This window comes from Ailuropoda melanoleuca, chromosome 5, assembly GCF_002007445.2.
Source record: "Ailuropoda melanoleuca isolate Jingjing chromosome 5, ASM200744v2, whole genome shotgun sequence".
Taxonomy (NCBI): domain Eukaryota; kingdom Metazoa; phylum Chordata; class Mammalia; order Carnivora; family Ursidae; genus Ailuropoda; species Ailuropoda melanoleuca.
Window position 1 is genome coordinate 55,125,604 of NC_048222.1, and position 19,432 is coordinate 55,145,035.

General features: G+C 48.5%; 1 protein-coding gene across 1 annotated transcript in view; it reads left to right on the forward strand.

The window, feature by feature from the left end:
• The first annotated feature begins 1,734 nt into the window (after positions 1 to 1,734).
• TNFAIP8L3 (TNF alpha induced protein 8 like 3) overlaps positions 1,735 to 19,432 on the forward strand; it is a 34,809-nt gene continuing 17,111 nt past the window's right edge. Inside the window, exon 1 of the mRNA XM_034660984.1 lies at positions 1,735 to 1,944. Coding sequence (XP_034516875.1) covers positions 1,893 to 1,944 — 52 coding nt within the window. The 5' untranslated portion in view covers positions 1,735 to 1,892. The remainder of the gene's footprint in view (positions 1,945 to 19,432) is intronic.

The window sequence follows — 19,432 nt, forward strand, 5'->3', positions numbered from 1 at the left end:
ATCTTAAAATATATTTTCTAAATGGGATCCATTAGATCTAAGAGGTAATGTTCCTCCCACTTATCAAACATTAACTGTGTGTCAGGTATTGAGTGATAGCTTCCAAACTCATTATTTCATTTACTCCTTTACAACCACCCTATGAAGGAGATGCCAACACCTGAGGAAAATGAGAGAGGTTAAGCCATTTGCCCAAGATCACACATCTAGTATGGGTCTCTTTTGACTGTTCCACAGAAACCCGTTCAACTTTTGTCGACTAAAGCCTATGAGTTTGGCCATTTAGAAAATGTTATTCTGGGGACGCAAAGTACAACTGTACTTGTACTCTGTGAAGCCCATTCGTTCGCTAAAGGAGACAGCCCTCAGGTAGACAAGATGCCAGACTGACTTGTGACACTACACCCTACCAGTTAGGAGCAGGTCTGGACATCAGATAAGCCTGATTTCAAATCCCAGTTCACCCACTTACTGGACGTGCGACCACAAGAAAGTTATTTGCCCTCTCTGAGACTGTTTCCACATGTATAAAATGGAGACAGCAATATAGGTAGAATTCTATGAAACTGCCAACTTTCAGCTATTTTTGAATTCCAAAAAAGCATCTGCCCGTGGTTCAACCCAAACTCTTCACTGGGTCACTGTACAGATTAAACAAGTGCCCATAGGAAACAATTAAACGGAGCTTTTTAGTAGACTTTCTCCTCCTGACTTCATTTTGCTCACGTCTATAAAGTTAGTTTGCATTTTCTGTGGCACTTTATATACGGAGAAACTGGCCTGAAGTTACCTAAGTGTTGGGCGCTGATAATTCAGGGAGACGGTGAGACTGCAAGGACCGTCGAGAATTAACCACCAACGATCTCCTGAGTCCTTACTGCTCCTGCTCAGAGCATTTTCCCCCGTCGTTTTGTCTCCTAATTACTAAGTAAATTCACAAATACCTCTTTTTCGAAAGTGAAAGGGTCGGGGCTTTGGAGCGTGTTGAGCACTCCTTGGAAAGACGAGGTTGAAAATTCCGGTCTTGGCCCGAGTCGGGGGCGCGCAGCGGCGGGCCGGGGGCTGGCAGGGCGTGGGGGCCGCGCGCCGGCTCCCAGCTCAGCCCCGCTCCGCCGCCCCGCCCCGCCCGGCCCGCCCACGCGGGCAAGAAGCGCCGCCGCAGCGAGCGTACCTGACGAGTGCTGTTCACTTCCTCGCCAGGTGCCAGGCCCTGCTCTCGGCTCCTCACGTGCATTAGCTTATTTACTCCCCCACAACATTCCCGGTGAACGGCAACTGTCATTTCCCCATCTTCCAAGTGAGGAAACACCTCAGGGAGCTTCAGTCTCTCGCCCAAGGTCTGCGAGCGGTGGCCTCGGACTCCAACCCGGGCAGCCCCAGGACTCCCACACGGAACCTCTCTTTTTTCTTATTGGGTAGGGGTGCTTTTCGCCTCAAAATCCTCCCAACTTGGCCATCCGCAAGAGACCGCGTTCGGCCTCGCCGACCAGCAGGACCTCGCCGCGCGCCTCAAGTCCGGGGCGCCGGGCGCGGGCGCGGGGCGCGGGTAGGAGGAGCGGCACCGCCCCCGGGGTATTTAAGCCGGGTCTGGAGCCCGCGGGGCCGGACGCTCCCGCTCCTCCCAGCTCGCGCCTCCCCTCCTCCTCGCGGCTCTCTCCCCGCGCGCCCCCACCCTCCGCCCCGCGCTCGCCTGGCGCGCAGGCACCGGCCGGCGGGGAGAGGNCCACCGCCGCTCATTGCCCAACCCGCGCCGCCGGGGCCCGCCGCCCGGCTACCCGCACCGAGTGAGCCGCGGCAGCCGGAGCCCGGACGCCGGCCTCGAGCGCCCCGCGGACGGGCGGGCGGCTGTGGACGGGCGGGCGGCTGTGGAAGTCCGGCCAGCAGCCCGCAGCATGGATTCGGATTCCGGCGAGCAGAGCGAGGGCGAGCCCGTGACAGCCGCAGGTACCGAGGGGCCGCGGCAGCCCAGCCGGGAGGACCGGGGCCGGGAGGAGGGGGAGGCCGGGGCAGGAAATCTCGAGTATTTCTCGGAGCTGCCGGGCGGGAGGCCGATCCCTTCCAGGCCAGGACTCAGATTGCTCCGCGCTGTGAGTTTGCAGTGAGGCTTTCCACTGCACTTGGGCGCGCGGGAGGGAGAAGAGGTGCATCTGCGGGTGGCTCTCCGCGCAGCTGCGTCCTGCAGCGGGCTCGGGTCGCCCGGGCTGGGTGGGGGTGGGGAGGGGTTCGGGAAATCCGCGTCCTGTAGTTTGCTGCAGCGAGGGTTGCAACACATCTGCCCTTTGAAATAACTTTCCGAGTGCCGACCCCGTCTTCGAACCCGGGCGCCAGGGACGCTGCGGAACAGGTGACCCGGTCCGAAGGCGTGACAGGGGACTCCGGAAAGGAAAGGACCCGCGGGTGGACGGGCAGGGGTCAAACCACAGCTAGTGGCAGCGGTTCCCGAGGCTGCTACATGAGCAGTGCAGAGGGGTTCGCCCATTACTACCCCGCACGGGCAAAGGAGGTCCCGGCGGAGGGGTCCGGGAACACAGCCGCGGGGTGGGGGCGGGGGGGGGAGAGCTTGGGAGCCGGGCTTCGCCTTTAAAAGGCGCCGCCGGCTTTTCACAATCGATAGTTATCGAAGCAATGGGTGGATGCTTACTTTGGAAAAAATGAATGTCCTCCCCCGCCTCTCCCTGATACTGAGCAACAGGAGGAAGCCTCCCACAGCCTTGGGTCGACTTACCGCTGGTCTCTGCCCACCTTCACTGGCCGGCTCCATCCGCCGCCCACGGGTCCACGCACCGGAGACCTGACCGCACTCCCCACCTATCCCCGGCTCCCGGCATGCTCGAGGCCCTGAAGGCTAGCCCCCGCCAGTCCGCAAACCTGTGACCTGAGACCCTCCTGTTACAGACCCGAGGTCCTAGACTAGTCCCCACTCTTCCCTATGTCAGACCAGCATTCTGAGAGTGGGGACCAAGTGCCAGGAGGCACTATCAGCCCAGGCGTGGGTGTAGGAAAGGAAGGCTCAGGAACCAGGCAGGACAGCGGCAGGCGCTGTGCCAAAGGCCGTACATAGATGATTCCCCTTCGTCTTCACAGCATCTAGCCTGGTGGTTTATTAGCTCCATTTTACAGAAGCCCAGAGAGGCTAAGTGGCTTGCCCACGTCTCACAGCAGGGAGTAGCTAAGGGCAGAGTGTTTCCCTGTCTATTACATGGTACCCCTCAGCCTGTCACAGGGTGGCTGCGGTCAACACCTTTGGGTGGGTGGGAAGAGATGAGGCTGGCCAAGAAGAAAGATGGCATTACCAAGATGCCTGTGTTGAGGATTCCCATGTGTGTGCAAGGGCCACCTTCTTTGTGCAGGTATGTGTGGATATAACTAATTAACCTGAGCCCCTTGCCTACTTGTATGTTTCTGTGGCTACGAAGCACCAAGATTTTGTTTCACAGGGGGCTTGTGGATCTCCTCACATCTTTTTAAGTTCCGGTGGGTGGGCTTGTGTGTGTATCTATCTGGAGAGCTGGGGCTGGATTGGGAGGAGGGCTGCTGACCTTGACACTTTACTGTCTCAGAATTCCAGGAACTAACATGCTGTCCCCATCCCACCCTCAGATCTCTTATGCAGGTTGATGTTTGAAGGAGAGGAGAAGGAAACTTAGAGAAAGAAGAGGGAGGAGAAGAAGGGGGAGGAGACACTCCAGAAGAGTTGGTGCTTGGGTAAAAGGGGAGGGAAGGAGTTCTCAAGGGTCCTGTTTCTTTTCCCCTAAGCCTGCCGAGCCCAGAGTATCCCAGATGTGTGCATGTCCGTTTGTGTCAGGCCTCTGCACTGCTCACAGACCTTACCACTGAGGTCAGATGGATCCCATGAAGAATAGGGCAGCCAACTGTGAGCTGTGGCCATGTGTTTGCATCTTGCTGTTTTCTATAGTCATTTCTTCTTTTCTGTGTGTGCATGAATCTCCCAAGCTGAACATTTAATTGAATATCACAAGCCATTCTGCTAAATGGCATTCCATCTCATTATTCTCAGTCTTAAACGATTTTTTGTGACAAAGCTTCAGAACTAGGTGCTAATTCATTGTCTTGCTGTAGCTGCATCCTGTCAAATGGAAACCCTTGTGGCAGCTTCAGATACAGTTTAAATGACAGATATGTTATCCTTAGGGGTTGACCTTTGTCTCTATAAGTAATGAGGCCTTCATCTGTGGACCTGTATCTGTGCAAGCTGGATGTGTTTGTAACCGGGGACAACAGAGAAGTAGGACTTCTTGGAGTATTCACCGTGTGTGTGTCTGTGTGTACCTACCTCTTACGGAGTTGAAATGTAAGGGTTGCTCCCTCCTGAGTGGCCTTCCCTTCTAGAACTTGTTAAAAAAAAAAAAAAAAAAAAGCCTTGCCATGAGATGTACCCTATTAAGGTGAAGAGCCTGGACTCTGGAATCGGAAAGACCTAGGTTTCATTCTCTACCTGTTGGGCAAGTGACTTAACCTCTCCAAACCTGTTTCTCCCTCTGTAAAATGGGGATAACAGTAGTACCACAAGGAGGTTGTGAGGATTAAATAAAATACCACATGAAAAGCGTTCCCTGTAATCATTCAGTACATGGTAGCTGCTATGTTGATTATCACCTGACTGGAGTATTTGTTGTAAGAATACTGTGAAATAATGTACCCCAGTGTTTTATAAAATGTAAATCAGTAGGCGTATATAACACAATTAGTATTATTGTCACTATTATCATATTAATGTAATTGCCTGAGCAAGTTTGTTTTGGATTTTCTCTTTTATTCTCTCATTCTCTCTCGGGTGTGTGTGGGGGTGTGTTTGTATGTGTGTTTGCTCGTTGGTTATCTTTAATTTACCTCTTCTTATCCTCCTCATCTTCCAGCTCAAAGCATGAAGATGAGGACATTCAAAACTACTACTTTTACCCCCCTTTTCCTCTAGCTCTAGGTAAAGTTGTACAAAGCAGAGAACCCCTTATCCAACCCACCGGCTAACTTGGAGATAGCCATTTTCATGCCATTTCAAATAAAGAAGAGGAGGTAACCCGTCCCAACCGGTGAACCATTTTCCTTGAAGGTAGCAGGAGGCCTAGGACGTCCTCGTCATTCCCCTTCCATTTTTACCCATCTCAGTCACCTTCCCAGTTGCAAATTACCAGAAGAGTGAGAAAGTTTCCAAGGACCACCCACTCTTTACTGTACCCCTTTCAAGAGACTTTTCCAAAGATCTCCCCAGTGCCTGCGGTGCACTCATCAAGGAACCCAACACTCTGTGTAAGAGGGTGAAGAGGGGAGATGAGATTTGTCTCGAGCTGCATTTTCTGTTTTTCAGGAAGCGCACGATGATGCTTCTATGTCATTCTGCTGCCTGAAACTCTACTCTGCCTTTCTGTCATTTTGGGTTCTTTCTATGATTAGGAAAGAGGCAGGGTTTATGGAACACTGGATTCATTCCAGAGACCCAACATGGCAGTCTATCGTTTGGCAAACCCACCATCCATCACTCAGAAATCCTAGCACTTGGTATATTAACTTGACAGTGATTAAGAGAGTTTCCTAAGAAGCAACAAGCGAGTAAACATTAGCAGTGTCAGCTTTTTCCTTTTTTGGCTTGTAAGACCAAGGTAGTCTACCCAGCTGAGGGCAAACAACCTCCTTCCACCCACAGCTAGATGGTCCAGGGCAGTCAAGCTGCTGGGGCTTCTTCACAGCTGGGCGGGTGCTACAGAAAAGCATTTCCATGCAATGGAGTTGAGATATGGTAGGGGAGCTTCAAGACAGTAAAAGAAATGGGAAAACAGCAGGCCTCTAACCTTGCTTTTGCCATCCTTCCCATCACCTAGGTCCTAAGCTTGGTCCTTGTGAACAAAGTGGCAAGGTGGATTAGGGAGGTAGGATTCAAGTGGGTAGGATTCAGTAGGTAGCCAAGAAGAGGAAAGGTGTTCCAGAAGTCAGCCACCACTTGAGCAAAGACACAAATAAGCAGGGAAGTGACTGGAGTGGAGGGCATATGCTAGGGAGTACTAGGAAATAAAGTTATAGGAGTGTAGGGAGGGCCACATAGAAGAGGGTCTTAGTGACTGGTCCTGAGAGTGCCAGAGGAGCCCCTGTTGAGCTGATTGTTGTGCAGACAGGACTGACAGAGCTGGGTTTGCAGGAGCCACATCTGACAGACACACAGTGCGGGACTGCCTGGGCTCGGAGCCTCGGCGACCAGGGGTGGCCGTGGCATCGGAGCAAGTGGTAGAGGCAGAAGACGAAGGATGCAAGTGCATTTCAGAGAAGCAAAGAACAGAAGTTGCTGACAGACTGTATAAAAGCAGTGAAAGGAGAGGGAGAGTGGCAGGAGACTGGCATGTTGAGTTGGGATGAGGGCAGGGAAATGCAGGAGATGGACTCCCCCACTTATGCTTCCCAGCCCCCCCACTTTCCATCAGACATTTAGCAGTGATATTTTGCTTAAAGACACTTTCCCCCCCTTAAAGACTAAACAGTAAACCATGCTCAGGCACTGGCTTCAGGGGATTGTGAGGTTCTGGAGTTTGTTGATTGTCATTGTTAGTTTCCTTGTGGAGACTGTTGAGTAATCTTTGTTGACTGACAGATTGATAGTGGATGGGCGGGCCAACCTGGGACAGAGACCATCTGGGGATGAGGTACCACTTGCCCGTTAGTCATTGTTCCATGTCTTGTTCCTATTTGTGAATGTTTTCAGGGGCCTCTGCCTTGTCCGCACAGTGTCCCGTAACCACTGTAAGGGTCAGGACCTTGTCTTGTGCTTTCATGTTCCTGAGATTTTATGGGCATAACAACTGAATGTGCGTCTTCAGGAGCCTTCCAGGACCTCTGCACTGAGAGGCTAGACAGCCAGAAACCTTTCCTATGCGGTGGAACTGCCAAAGCTTTCCTTCAGTGTTTTGTTTTGCTTTAGTGTTTTAAGATTTCTTGTATTGTCTGGGACCCTGTGTTGGGAAAGTATGGGGAAGGCAGAGATTTAAGGACCCCATCCATTCTGTCTTACAGGGCTTAAGAGCAGATGGGGAGACAGGACACATACACCGATGGCCACAGCCTACACCAGTGCATGAAGACTCCTGACCCCCTTGCCCTGGGACTATACCCCGGCCAAATCCCTGTTGTCTTAATAACAGGCACTTTCCATTATGTGCTTTATGGTTATTCTGGTACATATCTCATCTCTTATACTGGGCTGTTAGCTCCCGAAGGGCAAGGATTGGTTCGTTTTTACCTGTATGCCCTCCCGCCAACACCTTGGATATTGAGCACACTGGGAGGTTTCTGGCTGGCTGGCTGGCTGGCTGCATGGATAAGTGAACACAGGCATAGCTCAGAGATACTGTAGGTTCCGTTCCAGACCACTGCAATAAAGCAAATATTGCCATAAAATGTAGTCCAATAAATTTTTAGGCTCCCCAATGCATATGAAAGTCATGTTTACACTGTATCGTAGTCTCTTATGTGTGCAATTGCATGATATCTTTTAAAAAACAATTTGCATACCTTAATTTTAAAATGCTTTATGCTGGGGCATCTGGGTGGCTCAGTCAGTTAAGCGTCCGACTCCTGATTTCAGCTCAGGTCATGATCTGAAGGTGGTTAGGTGGAGCCTCACGTGGGGCACTGTACTTGGCATGGAGCTTTCTTAAGATTCTCTCTTTGCCCCATCCACCCCCATCTCTCTCTCCCTCTCTAAAAATAAAAAAATAAAAATAAAAATACTTTATTGCTAAAAAATGCTACCCATCATCTGAGCTTTCAGTGAGCCATAATTGCTGATCACAGATCGCTGTAACAAATGTTAATAATAATTTAAAAGTTTGGAATATTGGAAAAATTACCACAATGTGACACAGGACGTGAAGTGAGCAAATGCCGTTAGGAAAATGGCACTGCTAGACTTAACTCCATCAGGGTTGCCACAAACCTTCAGTTCGGGGAAAAAAAAAAAATCTGCAAGGCGCATTAAGCGAAGTGCAACAAAATGAGGTATGCCTGTGTGTGGATAGACGGATGGATGGATGCTGTTGTCAGCTGGTTCCCCAGGAAGCGGACTCTGTGATAGAGGTTGGCATGCAGCGGTTTCTTTGGGGAAGGAAAGGGGAGGGGAGGGACACCGCACTAGGCAGTGAGAAGCTGAGCTGCAGTGCACACCCAACAAGAGCGTCCAGGTCTGGAGCTAGGATAGCCCTTCAGAACTGTTCTGAGTCGGGGTGAGGGGCCAGGCCTTCGTGTCCCCTTACACAGCTGTCAGTCATTAGAGGCAGGCCATCCCAAGGAGCAGGGTGTGAGCTGGGGTGAAGCTGTCCCCACCAGCGGAGGGCTATCTGCAGACCCCCAGCAGCTTGTGGCGTGCTTGGCTGTTCGTTCTCCAGGTGGAACCGGGCCAGTACACTGCAACACCCCCTGCAGGTGGGCCCCAGAATCCTTCAGGAATGTTTCATTCGGGATGACAGCCCTGTCTAGCAGCAAAGGTCAGGGGATAGTCGTTGAGCTGTAAATTTTATCTAGACCTCACTAGGACAATTTAGATTGCCAGATGAAATTAGCCATTCCAGGCCTCAGAGCTCTGCACCCAGTTGTTCAATCCACTCAATCCAAGAGATATTGGCCGGTCATCTGTGTTGTGTTCAGAGTGGTACGGGGTGCTCTGGTCACATAGAGAAATGGAATTCGATGGGACCCTGCCCTCTAGAAACTTGCAGCTGTGTTGGGGAGCGAAAACACCCACCCAGAACGGAAGCTGCAATACTGGGTGGCATCAGCAATAAATGCTGTAGGGTTCGGAGCATGGGGCACTGTGGTTTGGAGTTCTGGTGGGGAGACTTCATGGAGGAGATGGGCCTTGAGGGTAGCCTTGAAGGAGTGAAAGATTTAGATTGGGGGGAGAAGAAAGAGAAGGTGGCAAGGCCGGGAGCCTGTGAGGCACTTGGCCTGACCCAGTGGGGATCTCCTTAGAGGACTAGTGGGAGAAGGGAGCTGTCATACTCAAAAAGTAAAATTGGGTGTCGTGGTGATGCTTGTATAGATGGAACGAGAATATGTGTGAATGTGTAAATATAAAGCCCTATTTCCTATGCTGTTTTTCTCTTAAAAAATATGGCACCTGCTTTTTTATTTGTCAGCAAAACCAAATTATAGTCACACTTTGCATTAGCACTCTCCTCTGACTGGTTCCTTTTCCTCTGGAGTTACCATTGGCTCCCACTTGAATTCACATGGAGATCTCTATAAAGACACTATATACATAATTTGATTTTGTTTTTTTTCAGTCACTCAGCTTCCAACTCTATGTAAAATGCCTTTGTAGGTGGGTGTTTGGGCTGTATGCTGTGCAAGTATAGAAATAAAGGATAGCAAAGAATTTAAAAAACAAGTTTCCTCTAGCAAATTAATCTAAGAAAATGTATAAGGGTGAATACCTGGGGCGCTGGGTAGTGCAGTCATTAAGCGTCTGCCTTCGGCTCAGGACGTGATCCCGGTGTTCCAGGATCGAGTCCCACATCGGGCTCCTCCGTTGGGAGCTTGCTTCTTCCTCTCCCACTCCCCGTGCTGTGTTCCCTCTCTCTCTGGCTGTCTCTCTGTCACATAAATAAAAATAAAATCTTAAAAAAAAAAAAGGTGAATACCCTTGTCCCCCACATATACGAAGGCATGCCAAAAAATCCATTACTTTTTTATACATCAGAGATGGATTTTTTTAGGCAGTTGCATGATCCAAATTCTGATGCTGCTTTCGAACAGTCTTCACTTTCTTATTGGGTTTTCTAAACATCATTGCCTGGGAATAAATTTGAGCCTGTTCATGGAAAATCTACTAGTGTGCAGACTATAAAAATGGAAGGCTTGTCGGCACAGAAAGTGCTAGACACACCCTAATAGAAACCAGTATTTTGTAACTCGGTTCTCCAGAAAAAAAAAGAAAAAAGACACTTTGGTGGTGTCCAAATACTGGTTTAAACTGTTGAAAAACCACACAAGCAGCCACCAGCTTGTAAGTTCTCTTCTCAAAAGTAAAATATGCTTTCTGTGAGACTGTTCTAACCCGGAAAGGAAACATTCGGTGATACGTAGTTTTATGTAGATTCCCAGTTGATATTTTTATAGTAGAGGCATCCAGTTTCGTGCGCAGGAGGAAATTCTGTCAAGGGCTGTTCTGGTGAGCACGCACGTCCCGCAGGCCTGATTTGGGGTCTGTGGGTTATGCTGGGAAGGTAAACAGAGATTTCGGCGCAGACCACGGGAGGGTGATGATGGGCAGGTCTGCAGGCCAGGCCTCTGCAGCAGCCGTCGACCACGTTCCAGTCCGCTTCCTTGGTTTCCCTAGGAGAACACTGAGACAGCCAGGGAGAGAAGGCTGGGGTTGGAGTTACAGAGTAGAGGACGTGGGGTTTAAGAAATTGTGGCAAACATCACACAAGATGAGACACTGTGAGGATGGTCTTTGGCAGCCCGAGTCCAGTCCCAGAGGGCTAGTCCTGAACATGAAATAATAGTGAAGTTTTGAATTTTACTTATTTCATGTTAACTAAGCACATACAATGTATTCAAGACTGGATTGATTGTTTATGTGATATTTAACCCTTATAGCAGCCTTCTGGGATGGGTGTTAGAAATAACCTCATTTTATAAACCAGGAAACTGAGGCACAGAGAGGTTAAGTAACATGCTCAGGGGTGTACAGCTTGTCTGTGGATTTGAAGTCAGTCTAACTCTTAAAATAGTGCTCTTGTATGAGGTAGATTAGGTACTTAAGTTGATGGATGCCACCAGGCTCCTTTGTATTCCCCACCAGCGCCCATGGCACCTGGAACCCTGACCATTAGATTCCTTCATGAGGCTCCTTCTGTTAGGACATTCCATCTCCAGAAGGCCCTGTGTTAAGCAGCAGACATTACCTGCATTAGCCCAGTAGCACATGGGCCGGGATTGGCTGGCACGGGTTCTGGTTCTAGAGCTGGTGAAGGGCGGTTTGGGAGGGAAGATGGGGAGAGGGGCACAAAGCTCCCGCCAGGGAGAGAAGGTCGTGGGAGGACCCTGCAGCCATGCACATCTCCAGAGCCATGGACCTGGTGGGTGGTGAATGGGTAGCAAACACTGAGATGAGAGAAGGATTGAAAAGCAGAGTCAGGAGAGGTGCTGAAGACGGACAGACATTCCTTTTATCAGAGTGTACTGAAGCTGGGTCCTCAGGCATTTTATTAAGAATCATCTCAGATACAGAATTCCCAGGGCATGGTGACCCGTTGGATTTGAGGATGAGCGAAAACCCAAGGATGAGCCTGCCCCACAGTGAAGAGAAGTTGAGCTAGACGACTGGGGTTTGAGTGTCCAGCGCTGTCTCTTACTTGCTGCTTTTTAGTAACATTAGGTTCTGACCAAAGGAATGCAAGCTCATGGTAGAATATGGGAAAACAGTACAAAGAAGAAAATTAGATTGAGCCCTAAGAATAGATGTGCTTTTCCAAAGCCAAAGAGCAATCCTGAAAAGATGCAAGGGAGCTTTATTTGGGGAGAGAGTGGGCTTTTTAAGAGAACAAAAGCCCCCCCTTCTGCAGGGTTTTCTTAGGGACACTAAAAACATCTGGTTACGCTGCCAGGCAGTGTCACAACCAGAACTTGAGGCCAGATCCTCTAGCTTCCCTGTCCTTCCCAAAAACATATGTAATTTTTAAAAAAGGATCAGCGTTATTCTGGATGTTTGCATATCAAAGGGACCCCTGCTCTGTTTCCTTCCAACACCTCGTCCTGGGTTCTTGCCACCCCCTCCCACCAGGCACGTCTGTCCAGAAGTGAGGCCACCACAGGCCCACACCAGGCCTTACCCCTCTGCCTGGCCCACTCCTCCCCCTGCAGTCAGGAGAGCCTTGCACAGAGCCCTCAGAAGTATATTTTTTAATAGCCAAAGGGTATTTACTAGGTTTTATAGATGCCCAGTGACAATTGCAAAGGTTAATTTACTTTTGAGTTTAGTAGCTACCAGCTTCAGGGATAGATTTATTGACCTCTGGTTCTCCAGTTATTTTTTTATCTTTGTTTGGATTGACTGTTTTTGTAATGAAACAGGGAAATTTATTCATCTGTGTTAGCCTCTCTACCCTTAGGATTTAACTTCATAATTCAGTGACTCAATCTCAGTGAAACAAGGCAGGCAGAGTTCAGTTAATACAGAGTCAACTTCTAGAGAGCTCAGAGCAGTATCCGATGGGAATTCAACAATAATTTCTTGACTTTTTTTTCCTTTCGACTTCTCCAACTATATATAATCCTAGTTTTCTTGCACCCTTCCTCCATTGCTCCTCCTGCGTCCATCAGTAATGCTTTTTTCCTGCCGGTGTCTCCTCAGGCTGAGCCCTCAGCCTAGTCTTTTCTGACAGTACACTTTAATTTGGGAGAGACCATCCATTCTCACGGCGCAAAGCCAAAAATTCCCAAAGCTGCAGTCTCGCCCAGTCCTCTCTCCCAAGCAAGAATCCTGCCTTTCAGGGCATCTGGCCAGGAGGCCCCTCAGCTCAGCACCTCCACACCCAGACCATTACCCCTCCCTCAGCTTTTCCCAGCTCTTCTGTGGCCTCCTCGGCCACCAAGTCATTCAGAGTAAAACAACAGTAAAGTCCTAAGAACTATGAAATATCCCATGCACTTGATCCGTGGCAAAACCAGGACATGGATAAACCAGGTATTATTATTCTCAGTTTACAGATGAAGACACAGGATCAGAGATTACCCCAGATCGCAAAACAAGTGGTGAATTTTCACTGTTGAAAACTACACCCCCCATAATGGGGGCAGCAACAAACCTATGTATCCAACCTAAAAACCAATATTCAGTTAAATAGCTACTGAATGACTAAATACATAACGACATTTCCACACAGCAGAATATTATTCAGCTGTTAAGAAAAATTGTGAAGAACATATAATAATATAGGGAAGAGTTTGCATTATAATGGTAAAGAAAGGTTGATAGCTGTGGTCCCAATTGTGCTACATACACGCATATACACACATATTATATGTATGTATATTTATTTATATGCACACACATCTCCATACATACATACACATACACTCCTTTTTCTAGAGAAAAGGGGAAGAGACTCCCTTACATTCATTCATACACATAAACCTTTTCCTTTTTAACTTTTTTTTTTTTAAGATTTTTATTTGTTTATTCGACAGAGATAGAGACAGCCAGAGAGAGAGGGAACACAAGCAGGGGGAGTGGGAGAGGAAGAAGCAGGCTCATAGCGGAGAAGCCTGATGTGGGGCTCGATCCCACAACGCCGGGATCACGCCCTGAGCCGAAGGCAGACGCTTAACTGCTGTGCCACCCAGGCGCCCCTCTTTTTAACTTTAATGCTGGAACAGAATTAACCACTATATGACGAGTTTATAGGTAATTATAATTTCCTTCTTTGTACTTTTCTTCCAGATATTTCTGCAATGCATATGTATAACTTTCAGCAGTAAATGTCATCGTAAAAGCAACAGTCAAGTGAGATCCAGTAGTCCACTGCTCACCCCGTAGGCTTCCTTGTAGTTTTGTCCCAGGTCCCTCCATCTTCTTCCTTGAAACTGGTTCTTCCCTCACTTCCCTGTGATATTCTTTCCCCTCCTCCTCCTGGTGGGGGGCATGTTCCAGGCTTCTCTCCTCAGGCCTCTTCCTGCTCACCCATTGCCTGGGCTTTGGGCTCCCCTCTCCCTCGTGCCTCCCCCGCATCACTCTGTCCCATCTAGGCCCATCCGACCTGGGCCTTTAGGCCCTCCTGCCATGAAGAGGAAGTGTGGACCGCCAGAATGGGTAATAAACCCATAGATTTGGGGGCCCAGAGTCTGACACAGGGCACCAGAGCCTCTCAAGCCGATTGCAGTGCTGGGTGAGCTTGCTGACTCAGCCATCCTGGCCCTTGAACGCAGCCTCCCTTTCCCTAGCTGACTGGCGTATGCAGCTGGCGTCCCTGACCCTCATTCCCTCCATGACCCTTTCTCTGCCCCTGACCTATAGCTCAAGTATGAGTGACTTTCACTTTCTGTTCTTTCATTTACACATTGATTTTGTGTCTTTATTACTTTTACAATTAGAAAGAAAGAAGGGTAAGCATTTAAAATTCTGTTATAGCAGGATGATTAGTTTTTAGAAGGTATTGGTCTGCTACCACCATTGGTCTACCATTCCAAAAAAAATCATTACTGAGGAGCTGTATGGTATTAAATATAATGTATATCTATTTCTAAATGAATTAGAAATTTAATTGAGGATTTCTTGTGCATCTTGGAGCTGAAAATAAGAGACATCGTGGCCCCGATATTCTTTACTGCCTCCCTATCTCCACCTTATTCTGCTCTAGCCAACCAAATAGGGGTAGCCCAGTCAGGAAGCTTATAGGAAACAGAAGTGCTAACCATTTAGATTCACGTTTATCAGAATTTTTAACCTTGTTTTAAATGAGCTGGGGCTAATGGTATTCCCCATCAGCCATGATTTTGTCTACTTTCTTGGTTTATATTATATAAAATGATTATTTTTATGTCTTTTCAGATATAAAAATATATATTGACTATGTATTTTCACCCTTCCAGAAAAGTTCATCCTCCCATTAAAAAAAAAATCACTTACTTAATTTTCAAGTGGAAAACAATATCAGTTCTTTATTAAGCAGCCATATCTCCTTCTTATAATTGCAAGTGAGTGAATATGACCACTGTAATTGTTAAAAAGAGAGATCAGGGAATAGGAAAGGCAGAGTAATCAAGAGAGGAGTGAATTCTTAGAGAAAGTAGGCATTCATTGCCAAGAATGATGAATGATAGGTACATCCTAAGACCAGCATTTGTAATAAGCACCCAGGTGTTATCTCCAGAAAGCTGTCACCAAATACCCCCACCCTGGGCTTTCCACTCACCCTAGGAGGAAGGTCGATGATGGACTAAGGCTCATGGGTGGGATGAAGATGTCTGGTTCCAACCATCCTTGGGCTTTGTTTTTTTCATTTTTGTTAAAAAAAAAAATCTCCACACAAAAATAGCTCTGCCAAATTGTCATAACCCAATGAGAGTAACTGGAGTCTGAGCAAAGTCTGAAGATTATTGATAATTAGGGGCCAAGTCCGTCTTAAGACAGGCTGGAGGCCGGTGAGGACAAAGAACAGCTGGTCAGGACATCAGGAAGTCCGGTCATGTGGCAGGGAGGCCAGAGGGGCAGGGGTCGCAAGAAGGGCCATTCTCTTGAGTCACTCGGCCTCCAGTGGGCCTGCCAGTCATGGCTGCCCGGCCTTCTTGGGCCTCTTCACCTGGAGGATAGTCCCTCTTAAAGAGTCCAATACTTTGAGGAAAGCTGGCTCCCCAGCAGGGGACTCCTGACCTCTTACCTCCTGCCCAGAAGCAAGTCCTCCTCTTGACCTCTCCCCTTCTGCCCTGTCTCCCTGGCCCCAGATCTCTGCCTCATCCTTGATGTTTCCCTTCCCTGCAGCCTCTCCCACCCAGGTGCTTCTTTCCATTTCCTCTCCCTGAGCCCCCCACTCACCTCAGAAGCCCTCCTGGGCATTAGAGGGATGAAGGCAGGGGAAACTCTGGGACCTGTGGCCATGACTGGTCATGAGGCAAAGATCTTCAAGCTTCCAGAGAGAATCACCAGGCCCTTTTACCAATGGACTAGTTTTCCAAATAGCAGCACCAAGAGCTAAACAACAGTGGTACAATGCCGTGGAATTCTCAAGGCAAAGGACTTCCCATGTAGAGTACTGAACCCTGTCAAACCATCAGTTGTGTGGGTGGAATAAAGTCATTATAAGATACATTAGGTCTCCAGAAAATTACCCTACAATGTTCCCTTCCTTAGGGAGCTGCAAGATCAGGAGTCAGCCAGCTGAGGCCCCCAGGCCAAGTTCGGCGTGCCACCTGTTTTTGGATGGCCCACGAGCACTTTTACTTTTTTTTTTTTTAATGGTTGCATTTAAATGGTTTATATTTTGCATTTTGGCCCTTTATTCTCAGGCCCTTTCAGGTAGTTTGCTGATGCCTGTGTTACACAAAGTGTTCCACTGAAACGGGGTGTAAGTTAAGAAAGAGGAAGCTATGAGATGGACACAGGAGAGAAGGGATAAAGGATGGAGGGAGAACCAGGGTGGCGGCCTAGGGCGGGCTTAGAGGGAGAGATGCCCAGATTTGAGCCAGGGCACAGAGAGCTCCCTGGGGGAGTCTCCAAGAAAGAAAATGAAAGTAAAAGATGAGTTGATGTCTGAGCCCATTGAGAACTTTGTATTGTGCTAGGAACTTTGGGAGTGAATTAGAGCTAGGTAGATAGAAAACTAACCAAAAGAAAAACAAGGCAGTGTTTAACTCCTGAGAAAACACGATGAATAAGAAAGGAAATGCAGTCATGAAAGTGATAGAACATACATGAGTCAGCTATGAATGGCATCCAAGTCATGGTAATGTAAATCACTGACGTTTGATTTAACCAAATGTTATAAACCAGAACTAAATGGGAAGGTGGCAGGAGAAATGAACGGGAAGAGAGCTAATTTTTCACCCTCCATAACAGGAAGTTAAAAGCAAATAAAGTTGAGGACTAATAGTATAAGCATGTAATTTAAATATAAAGAGGTAATTATTATTTGGAACAGCTATAAGGGTTTGAAACATTTGCCATGAAGAGCCAGCATCAAGTGGGCCAGAGGATGCTGCGTTTTGGATAAGCCCTAGAATGACTTGACTTCTAAAATGATGCACCCGTATCACTTAGAAAATAGATTTCTAAAATAATAAAACAAAAAGGAAATGTGACTGGTGGGCCCAAGGAGTGATGTCCTGGCAGGCATGCCCAGGTGGGAAAGAGGCGCAGTGAGAGTGACCTGGCCGGAGGATGCAGGCTTCAGTCCCCGGGGCCACGCTGGCTCTGATTATCGTTATTGCTCCCGACACGAGTATAAAGACATTTCAATAAAATGTCAAGACTGATAGCCATTCATTCACACAATGAACAGTCTCTGCATTTCGATCCCTGGCTGGAGCCGTTGGAATGAATACGTTATGGTCCGCACCCCCCGGCGGTTCACAGACGGGTGGTACATGCAGTCACTTATCCAGCTGGCGTATGACGGCTCTGCACTGTGATGAGTATACTAGAGGGAAATGTGATTGCAGGGACAGGTGCTCAAAGGTGGTCAGAAGTCCTTCGTGGAGCCCGGCAGGTCGCATAGGAATTGGGAGAGAGGCGGTGAGGGAGGCGCAGATGTCCAAGCGCCAGGGAACAGGATGTGCAGAGCCACTGAGAGGACCCGAGAATGCTGGAGCCTGGGACGGGGGGGACCTGGGTGTGGCCGGCAGTCAGGAGCTCGGAGTCTGTAGAGGATGAAGTTGGAGAGGGGAACAGAAGATAGATCTCGGCTCAGCAAGGTGGCATTCCGTGATAGAGTCTGTCCTTGTCTCTTCCCCGGCAACATGGCTTCCTGGACTGACCAGTCACTACTGGTTTTTTGAGGTTTAAATTTATTTGAGCTACTATGTGCCAGAGACACCACTGTGGACACAGCAGTGCAGGTCCCCCTGCTCTTGGAATTTGCAATGGACAAACCAGTGCAGCCAGACGGGAGGTCCTTAAGTAGGCCCTAGGGGGTGGGGGGTGTTCTGGATAGAAGGACTGTTCAGGGGAGGGGTGGAAGGGAGAGCAGCAGGGCATGTTTGCATCCCGGTAGAAGATGCATAGAGTAGAGCATGTGGGACTGGGGCAAGGATGAGCCACCTTCTGTTTGGGCAGAAAGGTGGGATGACAGGGATGGGAGGCCTCACAGGAAGAGCTGGCCCTGGGGGTCTGGGCACAGCTCCCCTCGGCAGCCATGTCAGCACAGGGCGGCCTGCTGAGGCTGTCAGTCTGTGGCTTGGTCTGTGGGCGCTGAGGCCAGCACAGGGGGAGGCCTTGGGGAGAGTCTGCTGACTGCCTGCTCTATGGTGAGCCCAGGTTGTGGTCTGATGGAGGAGGCAAGGGCCCCAGGAAATTGATGGAGGGGGCATTTTGGAGGGAAGCCACAGAAAAGGAAAGCTGGAGGCACCAAGGTCAGTGCCCCAGGTTTTTTAAGGAGGGAAGAGAGGAGGCCTTCCATTGCTGAAATGGGCAGTTGCAGAGCTGGGAGAAAGCTTGGTGGATGGAGGGGAATCGGTGTGAGAGAAGGAAGCCTGATAATCCATCCTATGGGTATCAGCTTGTATCTCATGTATGCCTGGTGCTGTTCTTATATGGACTTAAAAACTCAATTTCTGATTCTGAAGAAGTTAATATAAAATTAGAATCATCTAGTCCAGCTCCCCTATTGAACAGACCAAGAACCCAGGAAGGTAAAGACTTGGGCCCATGATACACAGTGAGCCCACTGGGGGCAGGGGGAGGGGGCAGCCTGGGCGGAGCTCTGTCCTCCACCCCCTGCTGGGCACAGGAACAGCATCCCCTGTTATGTGGGGGGTGACTACATGGCCACAGTTCTGGCATCCTGACTCCGCAGGACAGCCAGTATCACATCTTGGGGTGACCACACACCAGATGATTTGGTTTGAAATGGTGAAACCTTTTTGGTGGTGCTTCCTTCTATTACCATGATGTATAAATAATTTAGAGACATTTCCTGCCTTGGGACAAGTATGAAGAAAGTTTAATTTAGAAAGGAAGTCTCAGAGAAAGGCACATTAATGTGTAACTTCCAGGAACACGAGCCTCCACGGCTTGTTTGGTTCCTGAGGGATGTGAGTGGGACATTCTTGGCTCACAGGGGTTCTGTCTGAGGAGGGGTCCCAGCCGAGCTCAGGAGTCCACCCTCAGAGACCTTGCAGGTGAGTGAGAGATCTGCCATCTCACCTCCCATCTGCAAACTCCATTCCCCAACACCGTCATTCCCCTGGGCCAGAAATGACCATGGCACCAGTGAATATCCAAAATGTGGCCTGATTCATGTCTTAGATCTCAAACCTGTGGACAAAAATAACCAATTACTACACGAATATATGTAAGGGGTATTATAAGTGATATATTACATGTGCCCTTTCCTGTTGTTCTACTTCCAAATTGACTGAAATCCAAAAATGTCATTGTACAAAATTTATATTTCACTAAAAAAAAAAATTAAGTAGAACATTGAGCAAGGCACGGTGCTGTCTGCCAAGTCATCTCCCATCCAGAAGTACCTTCTGGTTTCTTCTCCCTCATGTGTTCCGACCTCTCTAGTGTAGCTTCTGTTTATTTATTTATTTATTTATTTATTTAATTTATTTTATTTTAAACTCACTAAGCTGTATTAATCTAATCACAGCACCTTCCAAGAGCCTCATTCCTTTAGGCTTACATGACCACTATCTCAGGCTATATTTTATTTTTTTTTTCCAGTATAGACTGGAATGTGTTCCATTTTATTGCCTGATTTTTTTTTTA